The sequence below is a fragment of the Drosophila novamexicana genome, unplaced genomic scaffold (genome assembly GCF_003285875.2).
Source record: "Drosophila novamexicana strain 15010-1031.04,08,12 unplaced genomic scaffold, DnovRS2.1 tig00000564-arrow-pilon, whole genome shotgun sequence".
Taxonomy (NCBI): domain Eukaryota; kingdom Metazoa; phylum Arthropoda; class Insecta; order Diptera; family Drosophilidae; genus Drosophila; species Drosophila novamexicana.
The window spans coordinates 791377-817114 of NW_020824810.1; the positions used below are offsets into that span (position 1 = coordinate 791377).

General features: G+C 41.9%; 3 protein-coding genes across 4 annotated transcripts in view; 1 reads left to right on the plus strand and 2 right to left on the minus strand.

Moving 5' to 3' along the window:
* Positions 1 to 46: 46 nt before the first annotated feature.
* LOC115762428 (cullin homolog 1) lies at positions 47 to 5013 on the minus strand. Its single transcript, XM_030704624.1, has 4 exons — positions 4869 to 5013; positions 2781 to 3908; positions 1554 to 2597; positions 47 to 1481 (listed from the first exon to the last, which is right to left on the minus strand). Exons 2-4 carry the CDS (start codon positions 3654 to 3656, stop codon positions 1080 to 1082), a joined length of 2322 nt encoding a protein of 773 aa, XP_030560484.1. The 5' UTR covers positions 3657 to 3908; positions 4869 to 5013; the 3' UTR covers positions 47 to 1079.
* A 185-nt stretch (positions 5014 to 5198) lies between these two features.
* Positions 5199 to 6568, plus strand: LOC115762430. The gene is made up of 3 exons (XM_030704627.1): positions 5199 to 5217; positions 5277 to 5704; positions 6005 to 6568. Exons 2-3 carry the CDS (start codon positions 5277 to 5279, stop codon positions 6162 to 6164), a joined length of 588 nt encoding a protein of 195 aa, XP_030560487.1. The 5' UTR covers positions 5199 to 5217; the 3' UTR covers positions 6165 to 6568.
* Positions 6569 to 6682: 114 nt separating this feature from the next.
* Positions 6683 to 25738, minus strand: part of LOC115762427 — a 38952-nt gene continuing 19896 nt past the window's right edge. For both annotated transcript variants that reach the window (XM_030704622.1, XM_030704623.1), the window contains exons 2-4: positions 22446 to 22959; positions 16370 to 18248; positions 6683 to 7342 (exon numbers count right to left, since the gene is read on the minus strand). In XM_030704622.1, coding sequence (XP_030560482.1) covers positions 7139 to 7342; positions 16370 to 18248; positions 22446 to 22903 — 2541 coding nt within the window. In that variant the 5' untranslated portion in view covers positions 22904 to 22959 and the 3' untranslated portion in view covers positions 6683 to 7138. The remainder of the gene's footprint in view (positions 7343 to 16369; positions 18249 to 22445; positions 22960 to 25738) is intronic.

A 25738-nucleotide genomic window follows, 5' to 3' on the forward strand; every position in this document is an offset into this window, starting at 1 on the left:
TAATAATATTCACATAGATATACTATATATTATAAATAAGTACCTAACAAAGGGCCACAGCAAAATGTGCTCAGCTGCGCACTAGTTAAATTAACGTTTATATATAAGTAGCTTTGCAAAAACGACTTGAAAGCTGTCACAAAAAACAAAGAGGCAAAGACAAAATGTACTTTCCGAATAATATGTTTACGTAGAGCAGTCTGCAAAAGCCCATGTAACTGGCATGGGCTTCTAAGTTTTATACTGTGTGGAGCCTGCTCTAGGCTAGTTTGATTTATAATTTGTATTTTATTTTGCCACTGGCTTCCCTCAAAATTAATAAATTTATATTGTTTGTCGAGTATTTAATATGTGTACACATTTAAGTATGTTTTTGTTTATATTTAACGCAGCCGTTGTCAAGTTTGCAAATTGCCGATTTACATTTAAAAAAACAGTAGGTATCCCAACGTTTCGATATCACTGTGAAATGGTTGAATACAAAGGCTAGGGAAAGCCGGCTTAAACGTACCGTTTAATTAACTGCTTCAACTTATATATTTCGTTTCGTTTTTGTTACTTTTTTTTGTTTTTGTTTTTTGAACTTAACATTTTTTGTCTTTTCCGTAATGTAATATATGAAAAAATTATAAAACAGCAATAAACTAAGTAAAACTCATTATTATAAATGATTCAAGAAGCTACATGAATTATTTGTTTGTTTTCTTTTTTTTTTTATCTGTGCTTGCACAATTCCGTGTTGGAATTTTCATCCTTTACTCCTGCTGCCTTTGAGCGAGATGATGATGATCATGACAATGGGGGGAAGTTGCAAATGAAATGTTGCTTTGATTGTTGGTTGTGAAATATGCGCGCATTCTAAATGCGTAAAGCATGTAGCTAATTCGACAATCATTAGATGAGGGGTATGGGCGGGGGGTACAGATCTTAATTGTTGTATACTTATACAGGGATGTGGGTGGGTGGGTGGAGGTGTGGAAATTGGCAGGCTCTAATTGATATCTGACTTGATATCTTCTTCTAGTGGCTGGCAAAATATATAATTTTGGAACGATATTTATATATATATAAACATGAACTTAGGCTAGATAGCTATAGGTGTCTTTGTGTCCCTCCATGCGCTCCAGATACTCCTTCTCAATCAATATATCGATGCACTTCTTAATGACCGGCACATTGGGCTTAAACCGTGTCGACAGCTGATTGAGCACCTCAGAGATGAGATTAGTGTGATTGAGACGCTTGCGCATCTTCATGATGCGTACAATCGCCGCCTGAATCAACAGCTTGCGATCCTCCTCAATGTGTTTGGTGACAGTCTCCTGCTCAACTTTAAGCTCAGTCTTTAACGGATGATTGATGTTAATGCGACGCTTCTTGCTCTTATAATCCAAAAACAATTCCACAGTTGAGTCGGATGTGAGGGCATTCTCGCTATCGCTGGACGTCAGCACTTTGGCCTTGAGCAGTATTTGCAATACCTAAAGAAAAAACGAGCACATAAAATGCATGTCATTAATAACATAGTTTCTGCTCCAATTTATGCTGCTCACCTGTATCAAATTCTCTAGCTGGGATTGCGTGTTATCACGCAGCTGTTGCACTGTAAAGCTGAGCTGATCATTAAACTGCAACAGCACCGACATTTGGAACGTGCTCACTTGCAGTGTGTAGACGACATTGCTGCGATTCACGTTCATTATCAATTCGCCCTTACATTTGTGATACAGCCAATTCAGTTTGCGGCCCGAATGCCGAGCTGAGTAGAAAATGGTAAACTGTTGAACGGATCGCTCCAGTTCCGAGGGTAGCAGAAAATTGTTGTTCTGCGTGAAGGGCCAGGCGTTTGTTGATAGCACCTCGATGCCAAAGTCAATTTCGGATGTTATATTTTGGGTCTTCAGGTACTCCTTGAAATTTGAATTCAAGTCCTTGGACAGACCAATGTCCTGGAACATGCGCTGCAGCTTAACAGTGTATTCATAACCGCAGGTCTGCTTCAGCTTGGAGATCATCATTGCCTCGGCATCATCAGACGCCGATGTATGACTGACTAAACGCTTTGCCAGCATATTTGAGTAGTACTTCTGGAAGACATCCTTATCCTCAATATATTTGAAGACGACCATCACCTGATTCAAATTATCCTCTAGCTCTTTGTCCTCCGGATTCTTTGACGATTTCTTGAGCAACAGATCGCAATATTTGGCCAACAATTCGGGCGATTTGCCGGCATTGTTTGGCCGCGTCACCACATTGGAATTTATAAATTTACCGCACGCCTTGTCCAACGAGGCCACAAATCCATTGTCATTATCGAATGCGGTCAAAACGAGCGCATTGTACTTTTTGTGTGTATCAAGTATGGTTTGTACATAGGTTTTTGGATCGTTGGCCGCATCGCTGGTGCAACATTTCTCGATGGCTTCTGTGCCCTGTTGCAGTATGTGATTCTCGAGTATTTTCTTCAATTGATCCAGATTTTTGGGCGAAAGCGCAACCAATGAATACATGCGCTTCAGATCCTCATTTCTGTCGGCATTCAACAGGTTCTGGAACTCGGTATGGAATAATCTCAAATGCTTCTCAATCAGTACCTGAACGATGCGTACGAATAGAATTACAGAATTAATTTAAAGCTTTTATGGTAGTTCCAACTTGGAGCACTGTGAAAGCTTTTTAGAAGGAAGGAAAGAAGCCTGTTGATTAATCGTCAGCTTCCTTTTTCACGAAAGCTTTCACTAGGTTAGCTCTCAATCCTTAATTGAATTGCTGCTTACCTGTTCGCAGGTCGATTTGAGGACATCCGCCGTTGTCTCGTGCAGATAGGATAGGGCATTTTTCGAGTTACGTCCACGGACGCGCTGTTTCTCTTCCTCTAGACGGGTTTCGACATGCTTCAAGTACTCTGTCACCGTGTAGGCGGATAGGAACGCATCGGACTCTTTCTCGTAGAAATCGTAGGTGTCGGCTATGAATTTCACTTCGAAATTATCTTTATAGACCGATAGCTTTCGTTCGTTGACATCGGTGTCGTCCTCATTGAAACTCAACTCGACGTAGCACTCAATAACATCGCGGACTAGGGCACGATTTATTAGCTTGCCGTGGCGCTCCTCCTCAATGGACTTGAGTATCGCCTTGGTCACCGGCTCGTTGAGCACTTCGAACAGATGCCCCTTCCAGGCGACCAGAGCCAGACGATAGATCTTATAGATGCCCTTCTGGCCCTCCTCGCACTCACGTTTCACCCAATTACGATTCAGGTAATTGCAAATGCCATCCAGCACAGTGCTGGAGAACTGATACGATTTCCACTGCTTCGTATAGCGCGAGAGCAGCACCTCCTCGCCCCTTATTGACTGGAACGTGGTCAGCAATTCATTCAGATAGTCCTCCAGGAATTCCTCGAGCCGATCGTACAGTTTCTTGCCCACCAGCTGAGCACCGCCTGCCTTGCCGCTGCTGCGTCCGCTCGGTGCTGCGCTGACGCTCGTGCAATAGTCATAGACGTGCGTATAGAATCTCATATACTGATTGCGTGTTAGCGATTTTTCATGCCGGAATATTTGCAATATACCCTCCACCAGCTCCTTCCAGATGTCATCCAAATTGACCGGCCGCTGTGTGGCCTGCGAATTGCTCGAACGATTCATTTTGGCAGCCGGTGGCAAATCACGTTTGCCTTCCACCCGATCTGGTTGATGTAGCCGGTGTTGCTGCTGCTGCTGCTCCTGTTGCTGTTGCTGTGAAAGGACGACAACTTGCGCGGGCGACTGGGACGTGGGCTGGCTGTCCTGGTTGCGTCGTTTGGCTGCTAATCTTGTCTTGGGTGTTTTGGTCGGAATTTTGGCAAATCAAGTGTAACAATTTATGGGGAAGATATAAAATATGTATTTTTTTTCAATCTGCAAATACACACAACATCAATTAGCTATAGTAGGCCGCGAAGATTAAATACAAAACAAAATATTGCCGATTTACGATTTACGACTATATGGAATCAAAGATTTCGAATCTCTATTGGCTTTACTCCACAGTACTCTTTCACACTCGTATATAATTAAACGCATTCGCTATCCTGCTCTGACGCGCAATTACCAACACTTAAAAACAACAACATTTCAATGAATGAGTATTGCAAAGGAAAACAGTTAAGTGAGACACCCACACCAAGGCACACATACAATTTATATGCTCGGAACAGCATACCAGTTTCACATATTCTGGTTGGCATAGGGTATAACAACAAACACACAAGCACACACACAAACACATACATATGTTTTCGTGTGTATGTGAGTGCATCCATATATAAAACTCCCTGCTCGAGGCGCATTGAAAAATATGTAATTCGATATGCAATGTTCAAACTTGCAATTGACTCAAAACTAGAAAAATATGTAGTAACAAGCAAAAAATAATCATAAATACCCTTGCAGCGCTTTCCACATACATACATACATGTGTGTTTTAGTATTCGACAAAAATCAGGCAATTTGTGTATGTGTGCATGGGCATATTATAACTTCCTGTTAAAATAAACACACACACACACACACACATACACGAACATAGGCACACAAGACGTACGTAAATGGTCTAATAAAACATGTTTTATTGCACCAACCTTAGCAAATAGGTTTATTACAAGGCCGTTTTTATGTTTTCAAACACAAATGTTTTTCTTTTTTTTTGTATAAAGAAAAACTGTCTAACATTTTCACTGGCATTTTATTTGTGGCGTCGTGATTTCCCTTTTGGAGCACACGTACTTTTTTCACCTTTTGTTCGCCATTTTCACAGCACTGGCACTGGCATACAACTTGCGAATCTTATCAGAGCAACAAGTTTTAACAGCAATTTACCTGTTTCCAGATGTTGTTTAATGCTACGCGTGTATTTTAATGCAATTTTCAGTACTTTTTAACTGTAATTTAACTAATTTGACGATTTTTTTACCATTTGTACAAATCACTCTTTCCAACTAAAACGAAGCTCAGCGTTGCCAGATCGCGCTGTACATGACAGAGTGGATTTCATTAATATGGCAGCACCGTTCGACAAAAGTTGGCAGCTCCACAAAATTATATCGATATTAAGACGTTGTTGCAGCCCTAAACACAAGAAAATCCATCGATACCAAAATTGACTTTCTGGCAACCCTAGTTAGTGTAAATAAATAAAAAATAGAACAGAGCAACAAAATTTGAATACGTCAGAAATAAGTGCTTACTGTTTGTCGCTTAATTGTTTTAAATTACGAATATTTATAGATGGAGCATGTCTCACAGAGTTGGCACTTATTGGCGCTGGTACTGTTATTAACGTTGTTTTTATCGCACCATGACCAAAGCGACGCAGCGGCACCGAACACAACTAGCACAAATGCCAACACAGATCCGCGAAGGACCGTAAAAAAGGATCAGGCTCCACCACTGCCGCCGGCACAAGGCACTGCCGTGCAACAGACGTCGCCAGACTCTTCAGTCCCAGAAGAAATAGTCGTCATAAGTGAAAAATCCCAGCAGGCGGCGACACAACATGAACATCCAACAGGCGTGCTGCCCGAAGAGGATGTGCACATTGAGCATTCCAATATGAATGACAACACAGATTTTCCGGATACATACGCAGCTATCTTCTACATACTGGTGGGCATTACAAGCTCGGCCATTTTGGTGCTGGTTGTACGTGTCTATCGGTAAGTCGAGTGTGGCGTTTGAACGTTCCTAATCAGCTGCTACGATCGGTTCGTTAAGCGCGGTCTGCAGATAACGGTCGAAGCAGTGTTGCCAATTCAGCTATTTGCTAGCTTAATTTGGCTATTTTTAGTGGTCGGACAGCCGTAGCAGATTTAGCTTGTGCCAGAGTTATGCTCATTCAGCTTCTTTTAGCTGTTTTTAACATCCGCAGTTGGCAACACTGGTGCACAGCAAAGTTCCGTTAATTTGACACAAACAAAGCCCGTGACTTTTTATACCATTTTCACTTTTCATTACAGTCTGCGCTTATCGCGCGCTGAGCGCAAATACGGCGTCCAAGGGGATCGCGCCAATCAGGAGCTGACACCACTGCCCATGGCCATTGAAGATGTGAATAGCGATGAGGAGGAGGATCACACACTGTTCGAGGTGAATCGGCAGAGCATACGCATATTATGAAATCCAAACAAGATATAGGACCAGATCAGGCCAAAGGTCTGTTTGGGATACAGCAGCACGATTCTCATTTAAGGAATTTGCCTTCTCGATTGCTTACTGTGTATCAATTGTAATTGTAATTTTTTCTAGTGTATCGTAGTTACTAACAATGCCTAACAGTTGAATTGCCTTATACGGTAACATAAGAATTTTGTGCATTTTCTCAAAAAAACAAAACAAAAACAGTTGAAGTTCAAGTTTAACGAAAAAATAAAAACAGAAAAATAACATTTGTGATACCAAAAGATATGTATGTAAGAAGTTGCAATTAATGCATACGATAAATGCTTTGAACTTATTTTCTACACATACAAACACTAACACATGCTGTGTCTGTGTGTGTGTGTTTGTCTATGATATATGTATATGTATAACGTGAATAACGGTTAAACAAATAAATGTGTGTGTATTTGAGAAACGTATAAGCCCGTATTTTCGGTTCTTTTTTTTTTGTTTTAGTATTTTTTCAGTGATATTGCTTTATTTATCGACACACACACAAACACATTTACACACTATAAGGTCATTGTACAGTACACTCTTACGATTAATACAATTAGCATTTATAATGGACATGATTTATCATGATTTTTAGACAAACACAAAACTTCACTTTTCACTTAACAGCTAAGATCACAAAAATAATTTATTAACAATACTGCGGCTGCGGCTGCCGAAAACAGGCACAACAAGCATGTTGCCCCTCCAATTATAGTGTATACTAGTGACGAATAAACTAGATCTAATACTAGAAATTAGTTATTATCTTAATGCCCCTACGATTCGTTGCAGTTATTTATGTATGTAGCTGTTACTGTTGGATCTAAGAATTACTACGGCACTTTAATTTTGTTCTAGTTTTTGTTTTGTTTTTTAAGTTGTTCTTTTTTGCTTATACCCTATGCTAATATTCAGTTTTATGTGGAACACCTTGGCTAAATCATGCTGCCGAACATGCGTTTGCCGCGCGTTAAAACCAAACTGACAACCATCACGGTCAGTAGAAAGAATACCAGACTTAGAAATGTTGTGATGAGGCGACATCTTTGGCGGAACTTCTTCTCCTTTTCCATTTTGAGGCGCAGCTGCTCGGCGCGCGGCAAGTCGAGCGTAAAATCCGATTCGGGTCTGGACGATGGCTGTGCATGCAATTAAAAAAAACATTTACATAAGTATATATAATTTTAGAAATAAGTATTAAATGACATTTGGCAACATTGGCGCATAACATATGTAAACGGGATCCACTGTTAGAATGAACGTGTGCGTGTCTGTGCCTGCAAGCATATGAGAGTGTGACGTCACTAACTACATACGGACGCAGCAAACCAACTATACTTCTTTTATGTACATACATATATAACACGTTTTTTGATACTAATTAATATATGGCGTTAGCTTGGCGCTCTTTATGTAAATCGATTATGCACATGTTAACAATATTGTTAGGTCAGGTAGCCAAGACGCAGTCGCAAACGACGATTGTGAAGATAAAGATGAACCATCATCAATCCAAGATGGCCCTCAGTGACCGCTGTAGCTGACGATTGCTTTGACATTGATGATGATGATGATGATGATGATCGTAGTCGCTGCATTGATCTGATTTAAATTGTATGGCAACTATTTTAGGCTAAGGCTTTATTTGTAGACTCGAATTATTTGTTGAGCTAGGCTACATATTATTTGCTATAAATCATACATATATGTTTTGCATATTATTCACGTAACTTTTTGCAATAGCTGCAAGGCGTGGCACACACCGAGTAGGCGAGGAGAGAGAGAGAAATAAAAAGGGCGCAACGCACAACAGTTTGACCCACTAAGCGGCCGTTGTTGTTGTTTTCTTTTGCGCATCTTCTTTATTTTTTTCTGTTGCCGGTTTTGAATTTTAGCGACACAACCTTGAAATCTGTTAAAAAATTTACACATGCCTGTGTGTGAGTGTGTTTATGTACACTTGCAATCGTTTACTTTGTAAATGTAACAGGTTTGTTGATTCTCACAAAATATGTAAAGTATTATGCAATCTTTAAATTTTATAAACATGTGCATATATTTATAAATCTTGGTATTTAAATACCAACAATCACACCCACAAGCTTTTTTCAACCGGATGCTAAATTTGCGACAAAAAATTCTATAATAGCTCAATAATAATAATCACAGTTTTGGGATTTGTTGTCTTGCAAAAAGCCGCACATATCGAATTTCAATCATATTGGCAAGTGAAAGTTGCGCATATGTAATACAGTCATTAAAAGGGCATTCAATTTTGAGTGTTCACACACTCACGCATATTTATACATACATACATATTTAAATGTGTATGCAGGAGTAATTTTAGGGTGTGTGTAAGTGTGCCCATAAATGCCTGTTGAACAATTCGCATTTTTGCACTTCATTGTCAGGCCTTATTTATATTATTTTTTTTTTGCGCGCATTGTCTTCGTTTTCGGTGATCAGTTATGTATGTGCCCGATTATTACGTTCATCAATGCTTGCTGCACTCAGACAAACAGACACACATTTGTGTATATGTACATACACAAGCATAACATTACATGTGAGATATGAAATGAGAAATTAAAATGAAAACAACTTTGCGGTATCTGCGTTTGCCTTCCGGCTTCTTTTTGCTGCTTCTTAGCGCATCCACCTTCAGCTACGCGTTGTTTGTGTGTTTGTGTTTTATTTCTTTTGTGCTTTTACATTTGCGTTTGCCGCCGCCTGAGGTCGTTGTTGCCTTTTGTTGTTGTCGGTGTTTTAGTTGTTATTGCCGCTGTTTATCAGTCAAAGTACTTTGAGAAGACGACGTAATCGAAGCGCCAATGTTGACGGGAAAATTACCGCATTCAATTTCTGTGCGTGTGTGTGCGTTCGCTTGTGTATTCGTTTGTAACGGTTTTATTGGCCTGGCAAGTAAATCAAGGGAATATGCACTTACAAATGTATGTATATGCATATGTATGCTAGAAATTCATACATATGTATATAATTGGAGGGCTATCAGAAGGCCTAAGCATAGAATGTGTTTGCCACAGCCGTACATGCATACATATATACAGGCATGCACTCATATGTATGTATGTGGATGGCGCCAAATCAAATAAATGGCGCGAAAACCTATGTATGTATGCCCCAATAATGAGTTGCAGCAGAGAGATAGAGAGAGGTAGAGAGACAACGACAGAACACTTTAACTGTTATTTGAACATGCAGTAAAGTGCGTATTAACTCAAGACGAATGGGCGAAAGAGAAAGAGAGAGAGAGAGAGCGCGCTTTCAATGCAATACGAATATCGGTAATTGTAAATAGTGCAATTACTCTTCAAGCAACCTTCGTGTGGGAAGTTTTTCAGCACAGCTTATTGGACCCCGCCCTAGTGCCATAATTGTGACGTAGCTAATTTGCAAATGATGCCACACACACGCAAAGGCACAGAGGCACATCGCAATAAATTATGAATATTGGACGAGAGTATAGTTAATATTGATTCGCTTAACATATGCAAGAGCTCTAAAAATATGCATGTACATAATCTATCATCGTGTGTACACGCACACGCACACATATACATACATGTACATACATATATAAACTAAGGTATATATTGTGAACTGAAGCTGTAAATTCCCCGAAACTTAGCCTTGGAATAAATTGAACAGCGCCCATTTTATTTGCAAATGTTTTGCAATAGACATCAAGTTCAAAAGAAAATCCACACAGATATGAATTTAGTGGCTGGCTTTTTAATTTGCAGCACACGTTTTTCACTGACATTGAAACCACCAATACATACATACATACATACATACATACATATGTACATACATTTTTTTGACTGGAAGTTGGCCAAGTTTAAATGTCGCTATTACTGCATTAAGTTGAAAAATCGCATGAAGTGAAAACAAATTTTAACACGTACTCGCGGTAAGTACTTAATGTATGTATGTATGTATGTAGACACTATACACACATATACATACATACATATAATATAGTTTATATGACGGGCATCTCTGTGGGAAATCCATGTGCATAACCAGCTAAGGCCCAATACTTGTTATACCCTAGCTTAGGGTATTTAGATTTTGTCATGCAATGTGTCGCACATGGAAGGCAATTTAATCGACCTCATAAAGTATATATATTCTTGTTCAGTATCAATAGCAAAGTAGATAAAGCCTGGTCTGTCTGTCTGTCTGGGGAAAGGTTTTTCTTTTTCTTCTTCTTTTTCAAGATTTCTTTACCAAACTCAGCAATTACGAGCTTTACAATACGCTCTGCATATCTGCCAACCCGTAAGAGTATTAAATCTACTTTCTCTTTAATTTTAATTGATTTACACTCGTATTCAAATTCATTATTTATGTCAAACTTTAGTTAGTTTTCATTTAGTTGTTGGAAAATTTGAGATAGTTTTCGAGAAAATTGCGACACTTACAAATGTGATATTATCCATTTTTGTATGGACAATCTGCACGGTTGGAAGCTTAAAAGTGAACTGACTTTTTGGACATCAACTCTTAACCGAACTAAAGACAATGCAATAATAATTTGCACAGATAGAGAAATAAACGTTTTTGTGTAAATTAAACTCAAGTGTGGCAATAAGTCAGGTAGGCGCAGAGATTTTCACAGGTATCGTAAATATAATAGGGTGTGAATAGACCAAGTATATATATTAACTAATATATATATATGTATATTCAGACTAGATAATTAGGCAATTGTGCAACAGGTGCTCGACTTTTTCTACACATTTTCTGTGCTTTGGGTGAGAGAGGGGGGGGGGGGGGGGGGTAGCAGCAGCATTGAAAACGCATTCAACGGTAACTAACGCGAGACAACAACGAAATGTTGCACACACAAGAAAAGCCGCAACATGAAAAGCAGCCGAGCGCCGGAAAAGCCAAAGCAACCAATTGAACATTGAAGTGTCTGATGGAAGGTGCGTGGAGCGGGAGTGGGAGGGGGGGGGGGGGGGGGGTGTTGGTCAGGTGTCTGTTAAAACGGTAGCGACAGCCGCTCGAATGCTGTCAGTGTGTCAGTGAGTCAATCAACTGGCACGCAGGCGACCAGTTCACACAAATAAAAGGATCAAGGCGCGTGGGCGTGGCACATTGCAAAACCGTTGGTCAGTTAATTAGTCGAGCATTCACAGCCCAATGTTGCACGTGGCGTATGAGTAATCAGCTGCAAACCGAAGCTGCCGAATATAAACGTAAGTGTGGTTGGGGGTGTCAGTCACCTGGCAACAGCTTCCGTGCTGGTCAATGCGCTGCTGGCCGTGATAGGCCCCTTGCGCTTATATAAGCCACAAAAGCTGCCCCGTGGCATATCTTCAGCTCGGGGCAGTCCAATGCGATGCGGAGCTCGAAAACTGGCAAAAAGTAGCTGGTTCGAATGTTAAGAATAGCTTAAAGTAGCTAAATTAGCTTGCTGAGCATTTGAATCGAGTTTGGTTTCAGTTTTACGAACTGAGCTTAAATGCGGGACGCTGGTTCGAATCTTAGGAATAGCTAAGAGTTGATAAATTGACTATCAGAGCATTTGAATCAATTTTAAGAACAACTTAATCGATTTAGCTTTCAAGTTTACGTACTGAACTTTAATGCGGGACGCTGGTTCGAATCTTAAGAGTAGCTAAGAGTTGATAAACTGACTTTCAGAGCATTTGAATCAATTTTAAGAACAACTTAATTTACGTTCTGAGCATTTGAATCGATTTTGCTTTCAAGTTTACGAACTGAACTTAAATGCGGGGCGCTGGTTCGAACTCGTGAGTCATTCGGCTTGCAGTTGCGCATCTAATCTGATTAACTATCCAAACGACCCTCGCATAGCCGCTGGCCGGGGGGGAACTGTGTACTTCAAGAAAAACGCGACTTACTCGCTTTTGTGGCTCTGGCCTGACGACAATTCCCCACGTCCATTTGTGTCGTTTTGGCTTGCTCTTGGCCAAATGGAAATTGCAAAAAAAAAAAAAAAAAAAAAAAAAAAAAAAAAAAAAAAAAAAAAAAAAAAACGAAAAACCAAGTTTCGGTTTCGATTTCTGTTTTTGATGGGTGGCTGCAGCGATTGCAACACTTTGTGGCAGCCACGGCTAAATAGTAAAAACTGCAGCGGCAGCTACTTTGTGTGTGAGCGAGTGTGCCAGTGTGTGTGTGTGTGTGTGTGTGTGTGTGTGTGACCAGATCTCGCCTGAAATTTTGCTTTTCGTTTGCGTTTTCGTTTTCATTTTGGCATTCATGACAGCAAACGAGTTATTCGCCGGCCAATTTGCCGTGGGACGAGTTTCGTCTGCGGGGCAGAGCCAACCGCGTGGCAAGTCGGCTCAAAGGGGTGAGGGAGGGTGAAGGGGGGGAGAAGGGGCTGCAGCTATACTCATTATGGCCAGCCTGTTTGCTCAGCATCCTTCTTGTGGAAACGTCCTTAAAGGTCATTCAAATTGTAGGGCAACAAAATGCAGGCTGCGGCACCGGTTTCTCGTTGCGCTCTCTGCCACTTGTTGCACTCTACCTTGTTGTTGTTAGCGCATTTTTATCTGGACCGCAATCAATGGCGGTCAGTTGGTCAGCCAGATAAGCAGCTAGCAGAGCTACCTGTTCGCCAAGATGCTGCAGGCCTTTGCTGCATGTCTTAACGGAATTTTAAGGTTAACCAGTACAGTTTTTATGCCCTGTACCCGTTGTAAATGATTGAAAATCAGAGTATTTTGGTTTTGTGCAAATGTTTGTAAGAGAGAGAGAGAGAGAGAGAGAGAGAAAGAGAGAGAGAGAGAGAGAGAGAGAGAGAGAGAGAGAGAGAGAGAGGGGGAGACATCTCGGAGAAGTTTAGTTGATTTAGTCATGTTCGTCTCACTGTGCTTATCCATCTGGAGAATATTTGGCATATGGTTTTCTTTTTGGGGTCTATCTTCTATTGGGATCAAAATTATTTCATATCGATATCGATAGTTCTCTTTGTTTATCTATCGATATTGATAGCTATCGAAGTTTATATTAGGTTTCTTGACCATATCTCGGGGATTATGAGAGCTAAAGCCATCTTATTTGGAATGTAGGTGCTCGTTATGCATTTTATTTATTAATAATTATGTACGCCTAAAAGAAAGTACAGGGCATTTGCTAGTCGGGACCTCACAAATTAAACATTTGTTGGCTTTTCCTTTTGCATTTACTGTTTGATTTGTATTAAAGCTCGCTTGCAAGTAACCCGCAGCAAAAAGCAAAACTTCAAGTTCAAATCCCAATCGTGAACGTGCATACTGACTAGTAAATAGGTACAATATATATATATATATATATATATATATATATATATATATATAGATGTGTATCTGCAGTTAAGACTGTGCTTTCAGTTAAGGTGAATAAACCGAAGTCGTGCGCTTACCAATTTCTGTTGCCAAGCTGAGTCAACAGAAAATTAAAATAAAATGAAATGAATAAACTGTTTTGCATTGGCATTGAAAGTGAAAACTCATTTAGATTCTCTATGCATTGGCCCAGAGACCCAAACATGGCCCACGAAATACGCTCGATTAGTCCAGCGGATGTTGCTTAATTCACTATTCTGCTGTTGAGTGCAATATTTGTATACAGAATCAAGTTCTATTTGCCAAACACTCTACAAATGTGGTCGGTAATTAAATTACTTTTGTTTTTTCTTTGTTTTTTGGCCCACGTGACAGAAGAAACCGAATGGTATTTGTTAAGCGGGCGTCTCAAGCGCCCAGGTGCAAGAACTTAACTTAGTGTTAAAGTGGACATGCCCCACATTTTAATGAGCTTGCCAAGGGTATTATGAATAGTAGAAGGTTTCCCATTAAGTATATATGTGTATACTCTTCAGAAATAGTCTACATTTTGAATAATAAGCACGTGGTACAGAGTATCTATTAGTTGAACAGCCTCTGTTGGAGAACACTTGCATAGAATAGGACACGAAGAGCCCATAAGGGGGGAGACTTTAGCAATTGGATTATGAGTGTGTTTTGTGAGGTGTAGTACAGAGTATCTACTAGTCGAGCAGTCTCGATTGGCGCGCATTTACAAAAAGCGAGACACGGCGTACTCATAAAGTATATATATAGTATTGGGAGAGACTTTAAATATTGCATAATAAGTGTGCGTGTATGTGCTGTGGTGTAGTACAGACTATCTACTAGTCGAGCAGAGTCGATTGGAAAACACTAGCACAGAGTATCTACTAGACGAGCAGCATGGATTGAAGTGTATATATCTGCTTGGGCGAGACTTTATATGTGTGTGTGTGTGTGTGTGTGTGTGTGTGTGTGTTACAGGGTATCCACTAGTCGAGCAGTTCGATTGGAGCGCACTTCCATACAGAAGGACACGGTGATACCATAAAGTATATACATATATACACTTAGGCTAGACTTCATGTATTGGATTAGAAGTGCGTGTGTGTGTGTTACAGGGTATTCACTAGCCGATCACTCTTGCTAATTTGTGTTTAAGATTAGGCCCTGCAACTGCATAATTTTCGTTAGTTTTGCTGACCTGAAGACTTGTGGCAAATGCAACTGTTTGATGTAATTGCTGAGATTCTCATCTTAATGATATGCCGAGCACCTTGTGCGGCAGCTCTGAACAGTAGCATGAACGCCTCCGCCGCCTTCTCTTTCGTCTCTTCTCCCCCTTCTTATCGATTGTGGCACGCACATCATTAATCATAATGCCAATACACGAGTGCGGTACCAAATTGAACATTGGCCATGAATGCGATAATATCGCATATCGCCTGCCGCATAATAAACCCCCATCAGAAATTCAGCAAACGGTTGTGCATATGTGTGTGTGTGTGTGTGTCAAAGTGTGTGTGTGTGAGTGTGTTTAACAATAATAATAATGATGGCGTCAATGCTGGTGACGTCCGGTGGTGACTGGCGACGATGGCGCTGGCAACGCATCCGCTGCTGCTGCTGCTGCTGCAGCTGCCACACGGAGGCAGCTCACGAAGCTGCCGCTGCCGCTGCCGCTGCAGCAACTTGTTGGTCACATTGCGGCCAAGGATAAAATTAATAAAAGTTTGCACGAACATCGCGACGGCAATTGACTTGAGCCGAAATCGATGCCATTTAAATTGGCAAATTAATGAGCTGCCGTTGATGCACTCGCTGCACACACACACACACACACACACACACGAAAAATTCCACTGAATTACGCCCTCGACCGTGCTGTCAATCTCTTGATAAGTTCATGTGACCCAAAAAAAAAAAAGATAATGCAGTTACCCAGACTCGACCCCGAGCTTTGTGTTTGGTGACAATTAGCCAAGAGCATTAATCATACGCCTAGTTGGCCAAACCTAACCTAAACCTAAGTAAAGCTCCGAGTTTGACCCATATTAAGTAATACAGTTAATGCTGTAATTAATTAGTTTACTGCCAAATTTGCTTTCGAAATGTCGTTCAATTTAGAGAGTCCATTATTTCTACAATAATTGACAATTGATTTTAGTGAACTTTTTGGTATGCATAATAAAATGTTGGTTTTTTTTTTTTTTGTATAAATATTGGATGTTTGATGACCTTGCCAATGTTTAGTTGACGGCTAAGTCAACTCGAGGTCTAGGTTTCAACTTAAAACAAACAAGTTGTTCTTTTCTATTAGTGCTAATGGGCTAATGGAAAGGAACAACTTGTTTGCGTTAATGCAAAACCTAGACCTCGAGCACGCTAAACTATCAATAATAAACAAGAATATATAAAAATACTAGACATTTGTCTGTCAATAATCAATAATCTGACTTTGCTGACTTTGCCAACGCGTTGTTCCTCTTGCTAAGCCTTAACTTGTTGAGAATTGCAAGCGTCAAGCAACTGAAAAAAGTACAGACTGCATTTCCGAAACATTACACAAATTAAAAAGGGAGTTGTTGTGCCCTTAGTTTGAGTTCTCTACCTCCTTTCAATCTTGAGGTTTTCTGCTTCAACTATTTCTGCCTGAAGGATCGATTTGTGGACCTGGCTTTTAATTTCAACTATATGGGAATTGCGGGTTTGAACCATTTCTTGGCTCAAATACCTAAAACTCTACCTCATTACCAACTGTTCCTGCACTATACCAATTGCATAATGCATCATTTATTGCCCAGTATCAGAGTATCCATTGCCCCCGCATATACTCACATAGGAGAGCGTCGGATGTGCGCTGCTGATGACCAGTTCGCCGCCGGTGTGGCGCTGCTTGCCCAGCAACGATTGATGCAGTCGATTGGTGCCGTAGTACATCTCCCAGATGCTTGGCTTTTTGCGATGCCATTCGGCTGCGTTGTCGATCTTGTCGAGACCGTTGCCCAGCCGCGATCTGGTGTTTTCCACGCTGAGCACGGGCTTGTGGAAGGTTAGATTGCGTTGCATTTGGGTGACCATGGTTGTTGTTGTTGTTGTCGTTGCCTTCAGTTCCAGCGGTGGCGTGGGTGTAGGCGTGGGCGTGATTGTCGGTGTGGGCGTCTCCATGGTTGTAGGCGTGGCACTGCGCGATAACGTCATGGTCTCAATATAGCACTCGGCGACGGGAAACACCTCGGTAATGGATTTGCGTTTCATCTTAAAGTTCGGATCGCTGGCACAGCGTATGCTCATGATCTGTTCGCGCACGTTTAGCGGCCGACCGCAGGCGGAGATTAGGACGCCGTCGCGCATAGACTCGTAGGCATTCATTTGCAGTTCACCTGCAAAGCTGCGCCTGCGCTCCAGCGCATTCTGCAGCCGCACCACATGCTGCTGGCGGCCCAGACCGCTGCAGAGCTGTCGCAGCTCCAGCTCGCTGTGCTGGTTCATGCGCTGCAGATAGGACTCCAGCTCGTCCTTGAGCGTTTGTATCATGCCCTCCAGCTCCTGCGGTATGTCCGTTGTGGGCGTGGGCGCCAGCAGGCGTATCTTGTCGCGCACATCCTCCAGCAGCTCGCGTGTGCTCTGAAAGTGCAGCTGATCCTCATAGCGTTTCGCATGGGCATGGGCCGATGATTCGTTGTCCACACGATAAGCATTCTCCGGGCAGGAGTTTATGTATTTGGCACACTTGTAATTGTTCTCCTCGAGCTGTTCGTCGCTCAAAAAACTCGGATTATCAATGCCTGCCAGCAGCTGTTGCCGCTGTCGCCGTGGCTGTTGTTGCTGCTGCTGCTTGGGTTGCAGCAGAAATGCATCCAAATCGATGTCGAGCAGTGAGTCATCCAGCTGCTCCAGTTGACGCTGTTGCCGCTGTGTGGCATAGCCCTCCATAATTGTGGGCAGCTGGTTGTAGGCGCGCAGCTTTTCGCCAATGTCCATTGTGGCGCATGCTGCAGCCGCTGGCGCTTGCCGCGCATAGAGGCTGGGCAAGGTTTTCAAATGACGATCCAGATTCTCAATGCTTGTCTCCAGGATGCGCAGCTTGTCGCTGTAGTGCGGCTGTTCTTGCTGCTGCTGCTGCTGGCTGTTGCCCGCGACTATTTGCTCCGTTTTATCCGCCGCTTGGTCGGCTGCCAGGCCCGTAGACATAGCATCTTGCATATCCAAATGCTGACTAATCGCCGTCGTCTCTTTCTCATGGCCCGTCACTTTCGTTGGCAGCTGCAGCTGTGGCCGTTTGCTCTTGCTCTTCTCTTTCTCGCTGGCTTCTAGGATATCTATGACCGGTTCGCAGTAGATGTGCTCGTCCAGCGAGTATGTGGAGCACACATGAGAGCTATAGTAACCGGACGAGCCGCTTTTATCGGACGAATAGTGTGAGCCGCTCGCAGCTACTGCCGCACTTGGTGTTGCTGCCACAGCTGCCCCTGCTGCTGCTGCTGCTGCTGCTGTTGTTGTTGTTGCTGTTGTGTTGGTGCCCAGGCCGGAGTCCGTGGTATGTGTGCTGCTGGCATTGGATGCCGTGGAGCGTTTCTTGTTGGCCAACACATTTGGCTTGATATCGTTCGGTCTGGTCACAGATGCAACCGTCTGGCTCTCAAGACCAGCCGAGCCATTCGCATGGATCATTGAGAGCGACGTTGTCAATGGCATTGAAGTTGTCGCATTGCCGCTGGACAAGGAGAAACATGGAAGAGAGCACAGTGTGAGAAAAATCATTGAGAAAAGTCCAAAACACATATAAAATAAACACAAAACTCTGCTGAAAGGGAAACTGCGCGCAATGAAAGTGGTTTTGTGGCAAGCATCTTGTATGTGGGTTAGTAGTCTTTCTTTACGACATGTTATTGTTGTTGCAGCAGCAGCAGCTGGTTTCGCTCTCGATTTTTTTGTTAGTTTGTTTGTGGCAGTCGCAGCTGTCAAATCAATAAATCTTCCAGTTGGACGCAACTTATTTAATGCTTGTTTAATGTGCCTGGAATTCTTGAAAGGGGGTGCTCGGTTTGAGCTAGACCAGAGCATAAATTGTTTACATTTTAACGCATTTTTAAGTGCTGCCTAACAGGCGCACACACACACACACACACACATACATATATATATATATGGGAAAAAAAGCAACATTTGAAATTCAACATCAAAATTCAATTCCGAATCAAAAGAAACTCGTTCTAAACAGGATTTCAGCTTGAGTAACTGTTGCAATTGGTTTTTATTATAATTTTTTTTTCGGTTTTTTTTGGCATGAGTTTCTTTAATTTTGAGCAGTTAGTTAGATGAAGCGGCGGCTAGTTTGTTAAATTCTAGTTAAATGTTTGCTTACTGAGACCAGGCGAGGGGTTCGAACCGGCACCCTTTTTCTGAAATAGCCTAAGGAAGTGTCTCACTTGACAGCAAGCTCCCAAACCTATGAGTTCAAAAAGCTATATCTAGCCATCTATCTCTTAAATCGGTTTGTTATAGATATATTTATATAGTGCATAAAACCCATGCTAATGCCCTTTCAGTTTCAGTGGTTAGAACCAGCATCTTTCAGCATCCTTCTGGTTGAAGTATGTAAGTAACGCAGCTAGGGACTGTAAAGAGCTATATATGTCTCGAATAATAGTTGATATTCTTCTGTAAATATTTATAGTGTATAAGCCTTATACTAATGTCTCTTTATTTTCGATGGTTCGAACCAGTATCTTTTTTGTTAGGCCGCCAGAAACTATAAGGAACAAGCTATAGCTCGAATGTTAGCTGTTATTGTTCAGTGAATATTCAAAGTATATAAAACTCATGCTAATGTCAGTTAATTTTCAATGGTTCGAACCAGCATCCTTCTTTGATATTGTTCTGCAAATATTTATGGTATGCTTAATGCCCTTTCAGTTTTGGTAGCTGGCTCACTTTAGTGGCTAGCTTTACAAGTTGATATGCATTCGTTGGCCCAGAGGCGCTGCTGTTGTGTGTGTGTGTTATTTAAGAACCGTTTTGTGTGTCTAACTTTGGGCACTGGGTCAGCGGCAACCTGAAGCGGTGGAGCGCTGTGAAAAATCGCTGGAAAATTGCGTAATAACGGTCTTCGTGTCGCTGCTTGTCGCCGTTCTTATATAGCAACTGTGCCACGAAAATTTGATAAGTTGCGATCGGATCGGATCGGTTCGGTGCGGATACGGACTTGGACTTGGGCTTGGTTTTTATTTTGGGAGGGGGGAGCTGCTCGAGGCTATACAACGGTTATTAAGAGCAGCTTGTTTATCGATGCGTTTAGCTTGGTTTTTCTAGTATTTTATTTTATTTTTATTTTTTGGCTTGATATGTAATCGACAAGGTTAACGTTCCATCGCGGCTTAGAGCATGAAATATTTTGCAATATTTGCGTATTTATTTGTGAGCCGTGTTAATTAAAATGTTCAGCCTCGTTTGCATGTCGGAACACGGGGCCGTTAGCTCAGTAACTAGAAAAGGTGCGAGAGTGTATGTGTGTGTGTGGGTCCGCTAATTATTGTTGACTTGGCTGCCAAAACAAATTACACTTTGGTCCAACTGGCTCTTGGCTTAGTTTTCAGCTTACCCAACGTCCTTCTGTCGAACCAGCTATATATACTAACTACGTCTGGTTAATAAATCAATCAAACTAATCGCGTTTCTATTGCAGGTGATTATTTTTGAATATATTTCGCACATGCTTAGCCAGCAAAGATTGCCTAAGTGAGGCATTGACCCTGGCATAGCTACGCCCCGTACAATATTGAATACAAATTAACGCATCGGGCGCAACTAATGCCAGCTATATAACAGCCAAATTGACCGTCGAACTAACTGCATATAACATGTGTCCAATATTATGGGAAGGTTACAGCTGATGCAATCAAAATTTCGATAGGAAGAGCAGCTACTGAAAAAACCTTCTACTTTTCTTGCTTAACATGCACACAGAGCAGTGCAATGGGAAAGGCAACACAGACAAGACATGAAATTCGCATAGAGCCATAAACAAGATATCAAGTTTATATGCTCTGTTTAATGTATGCATGGTATGTGCCTTAATTGCATTAACCTTGGCTGCCATTGAAAGGAAGGATTTCTGAATGCGAAATCAAATTTGAGCCATGAGCCATGGGCTCTGAGCTCTGAGCCTGTTGCATGCATTCAAAATAACTTACTACTGATTTTGGCTACTGTGCTGTTTTTTGAATACCCTTGCAGAGGGCATGCTACTTTTTATTAGCTAGTTTGTACTGCAACTGCTTGACTGGCTTTAGTTGTCGATTTGATTTATATATATGAAAGTCAGTTTGTTTCTATAAAAATAAGTTTCTTAGCTTTGAATTGAGCTTATTGTAAATTTGTCCTTAACTGAATCTTATTCCTATATCATACTACCTTCCCCTAATACTCTAAACCCTTGCTTTTTGGTATATGCACATTTTAGCATAGCACATACAAGCCCTGAAAAATTCATAAAGATCGGACAATAAGCACCGAAGTTATTTGAGACTGCTTTCCCATAGCATGGGGCTAAGAAGAAGCGCATATGTGTGTGTGTGTGTGTGTTCCTGTATGTATGTGTAAGAGAAGGCGAGCATGTGTGTAACGGCAGCTGGACAGAGTTCAGGGTATTTGCTAGTCGTGCACACCCGTTAGGTGAATAGAAAAACAACAAAAACTATTTACAATAAATTGCACGATTTGATGGCACACAAGTAAATATTTATATGCTGCTTGCTTTTCGCTTGCACATGCATGCATGCATGTATGCATGCACGTTTTAGTTATGTATGTAGAAATAATTCAAACCAAAACTGGCTGTGACCTCCAGCAGAGGAGCAGCAGCAGCGGCAGCAGCAGTAGGCTGCCTCATATGTGGCTTCTTTAATTTCAATTAATAAACGTAATTGTTGCAGCTGGCTGCAGTTGCATTCATTGTTGTTGTTGTAGCTGTTGTTGCTGTTGACCGACGCGACGTCAAGTGTTTGGCAAGTCAAGTGGCTTCTGCTGCCGCTGAAAAGAGGTGAAGGCTGACGACAGGCGCCGAAAACCGCATTGCAACGTGCCACATGCAACTTGAACTTCGCTTCATTTACATGGCTGCTGTTGCAAGCTGAAAACTAAGCTGTCAGCTGCAGTTGCACATGCGGGCAGCGTACCTGACGTATGCGTAATATTTGTGTGGCCCTTTGAAATGGCTCTGTTTGAGTGTGTTAGATTTAAGCATTTTATTTCCACAATAGCCAGCTTTTAATCAGCTTAATGCCGCGCTAATTGCCCTGGCATAACATAATTAAATTGCGTTTCAGATTTGTCGAGAGCTTGGGCGCGTAATGACTGGGCTGCGACCACCGCAAAAAGGGCCACTCGACGGCTGTTGGCCGTGAGGCGAAGGTCAGCGCAGCTCTTGGCCAGCTGCTGCCCGTTGCTGAACATTTAATGCTGTTGCAAGCCAAAACAAAACAAAGCAAAACAAAACAAAAGAGTTTACGGCTTGCAACCACTTCCTGCAAACAAAAGTTGGTGTATGCCAAAGCGCATCCAAAGAGAGAAACATTTATAATTTTTGTGTGCTTACAAGTGCCTGCAGAGCAAGATCTTAAGTTGACGACATAAAATGATGAGCTTGTTCTGCGTATAGTTAAAAAAAATGTGCATTTTGTCGTCCTGATTAGGAACTATTCCATGGCTCGGAGATAATTCCTTCTGTCTGTTACATTCATAAGCCCAAAAGATGCGATAATATTCTCTAGCCTCTGCTCTATGCATTATCAATGAGTTAAGTGTATTAAGATATGTGGTTCGATCTATCTATTTTGCTTTAAGTTGCAGTTCATTATAAGAATAAGAAATACAAATTCTGGAATTGAACCGGCTTGCTGTCAAGACTTACCTCTGATATGGGTACTTCAGCATGGCGCGTGGCAGCAAAAAGTTATCATTTGTTGGCCCAGCAGCGAGAGCAACGCCGCCAAACTCCTGTGTAGCTCCGGCTCCTCCCGTGTTATGGCCCGCCGTTGCACCTGCTCCATCTGCAGCTGATTTCTGGCCAAAGAAGGCGCCCAGCCTGTGCAGATAGGCGAACTTGGTGTGGCTGCCGCTGCTGTTGCTCTCGTTGGCCACCGAATAGCGTCCGCTGCTGGCGCGACTGTGTCTGCCCCCGGGCAGACCGTCGTCCTCGTCCTCCTCGTCGTAGGGCAGCACCTCGATTGCATCGAAGTCGTACGAATTGAAATAGGCCTGTTCCCGTGTACGTTTCACCTGGGCCGCCTCCGTCACATGATCGGCGGATATGTCCGTGGCGGTTTTCTTGCTCGTTGCCGTTGCCGGTGAACTTTTGCAAATGGGCATGGTCAAAGCACACGCAAACACATTCAGCTCCCAAACGGGCTACGGATCAGTCTTGACTGCAAAGATTGAGCGAAAATTGTTATTATAAATATAAGATAAATAATCTTAAATAGGAAAATGGCTTGTAAATGTTAAATATTTCAGTTTTTAAAGCTTTCTTGGGTAAAATTTCAACAAAACTTAAAAACAAAATTGTATTTTCCGAGAGGTTTTCAAGTTTAAAAACAGCTTGAAGCTAGAGTTAAAAGCAAAATGAATATCGCTTTATTTTTGGCACACATTTGTGATTTGTTTACTGCGCGGTTCTATTAAAAATGGTTTTTGCTGGGCGACAGCTTATAGCAGGCACTGTGCCTGCTGTTGCTGCTGCTGCTGGCACATGGCGGTGCATTAATTAGCAGTTGTTGAGGCAACGCGAACCGACCCCAAAAAAAGGTCTGCCGCCCGCCCGCCCACTCGCCGCCAATTGCATAATGCAGCCCACGTCCTAAGCATATTTATGGCCAAAATGTTGCGCGTCTGGCAAATTGTTCGGTTGATAACTAACTACACTGAAAATCTCTGACTGACCCACGATGAGCATGCATTTTCCGGCAATCGCAACTGCCATATTCCACAGTCATTTCGGCACATAATTTGAAAATTGAAAATTCACGAGCCAAGTGCTAGCGATTTATGTAAAAGCCAGCCCCAACTGCCCAACTGTCCGACTGTATAGCTTCCCAGCTGTGTGGCTGTCTGTTGTCTGACTGATGGCTATATACTTATATGATAGACAGTTAGATTTGCAGATAAGTGTGCCGAGAGGCTGCCACGTAATGCAGACACAGGGCGCTGACAGCTTCATCATTTCTCTGGAGGATCGAGCAAGGGAGCCCCAACAATATGATGATTTGTGCGGTAATCGGAGGCGGCAGGTTCACATATTTTTCTCACATTCCCAGCCAAAGAGCTCGCAACAAGTTGCCAACTTTCTTTTGCTTGAGTTCGTTCGAGGTCTACAACTTTATTCGCTTTGTGCTTAGAATTAGTTGGGCCTCAAGTTCGTATGCCCTAAAGCTTAAAGGGTATTAGCATTTTATGAGCAAACATCTTTGATAAAATTATGTATATACATGTATTTGTGATCTAGTATGAAAAAACTTGGAATTTACGACCTTCGACACATATGTATGCCATACCTTAGCATTATCGTGCTACCCTATCTTATGGCTCTATAGGATAGATAAAGTCGATCGAAAATGAGTTTTTGTGTGCACAACTTTTCTGTAATTCAAGATATCCTTCGCAAGCAAAGCAATAACTGACAGGCGAAAGGGTATTTAGTATTCGGCATGATCAATGTGCTCGTTCTTTCTCATTTGATTGCTTTCTGTGGCAGCTGTGTCCGCTGCAACCGCACACTTAATGATAGCAATAATTGCAAATTAATCATCGGTCGTGTTACCATATGACGACGATGCCACCGATGCCGATGCACATTTGTGCCATGGTCAACGCTCGTTGGAAACTTAAGTCAAGTTTTTTTTGTTTTTTCTAGTTCTCTTTGGTGACAACTCAAAGTTACAGCAGTTGCCAGTTGGCAGGTGAAAAACTCAAAAGAAAAAACTAAAGCAAAAACAACCAAGGGAAACTAGAAAATGTACGTGAAAGATATGTGTGCAGGCAAAGTGCCGACAAGTAAATACCCTACTAAATGCCCTGTCAGTTTTGTATAAGTTTGAATATGAATTCCCACTTCTTTGTAGTCAGGTTCGTCTAATCGCCTTTTGCTAGGGTATACAAGAAGTTGCCAATGTTTTGTTGCCTTTGCAATGGGAGCAGCAAGTCAGTCGGCCTAATGTAATTAAGGTTTCGACCTGGACTTGGACTTGAAAGAGCGTCACATCCATCTTCATTTGAGGGCCCCTTATTGATAGGCAGTCTGTGAAGTATGCCGCAGTTCTTTAACCTCAGACAGACAACAGAAAATATGCAAATATTGCATAAATTTATTACTTAATATAAGCTATATATAAATTGTTGTGAACGTCGGGCAAACAAATGCCAAAAGTGTGCCGTCATGTGGCTTGGTATATCTCTCTAAAAATTGAATTTTTGTCTTATTCGCATCATGAGCGAACAATTAAGAGGCTCAAGCTGCTCTGGCAGCTACTTGAGGCGCACAGAACTATGTTTAGCCAGAGACGTGAGGCTTTTTATTTATAGTACAAATTTCGACGTTAGCCCGCGGCAGCTTTTGATATTTCAATTGGATGATGAGTCAATTGCTGTGCAAACAGAGACATCATACGATGGAGGCACACGTCAAACTCTGTGGCCCATAATAAGTAACAAGCGTGCAAACTACTCAATTTCCGAATGTGCCCTCCTCCTCCTCCTCCTCCTCCTCACCTTGACTTTAAGTTTTGATATGCATTGAATTTATCGAGCAGGCAGCAGTAGCCGCCGGCGGCGGCCTAAAACAAAAGACTTGGGCGACAAACTTGTCGTCGATCAGCGAAACAAAGCGACTAACCAAACAAGACTCAATCTACATGCATACAACAAAAAAAAAGAAAAACGGGCGGCAATCACAATAGATATACTATTTATCTATATCTACTTTACACTCGGCATTGCAAAACGATGTCGCAAACAAAACCACAAAAAAGCTAAAACAAAAACAGCAGCAACAGCAAAAACTATAACGCCTTATCTTCGAACGCACAGTGGGGCAAAGTGGCTGAAGTAATAGAAAGGAAATATTAAATACCCTTTGCTTTGATATATGATAGATGTGTGTTATATATTTATATCTATTTGTACCTAACATCGCAGCTCAAACAAAATATC

Excerpts from the sequence above, each read along its gene's own strand:
- LOC115762428 (XM_030704624.1), bottom strand. The coding sequence starts at position 3,656 with ATGAATCGTTCGAGCAATTCGCAGGCCACACAGCGGCCGGTCAATTTG. Across the intron at positions 2,598-2,780 it reads TCAAATCGACCTGCGAACAG|GTACTGATTGAGAAGCATTT; the intron begins GTAAGCAGCAAT and ends CGCATCGTTCAG. Across the intron at positions 1,482-1,553 it reads AGCTAGAGAATTTGATACAG|GTATTGCAAATACTGCTCAA; the intron begins GTGAGCAGCATA and ends TTTTTTCTTTAG.
- LOC115762430 (XM_030704627.1), top strand. The coding sequence starts at position 5,277 with ATGGAGCATGTCTCACAGAGTTGGCACTTATTGGCGCTGGTACTGTTA. Across the intron at positions 5,705-6,004 it reads CTGGTTGTACGTGTCTATCG|TCTGCGCTTATCGCGCGCTG; the intron begins GTAAGTCGAGTG and ends TTTTCATTACAG.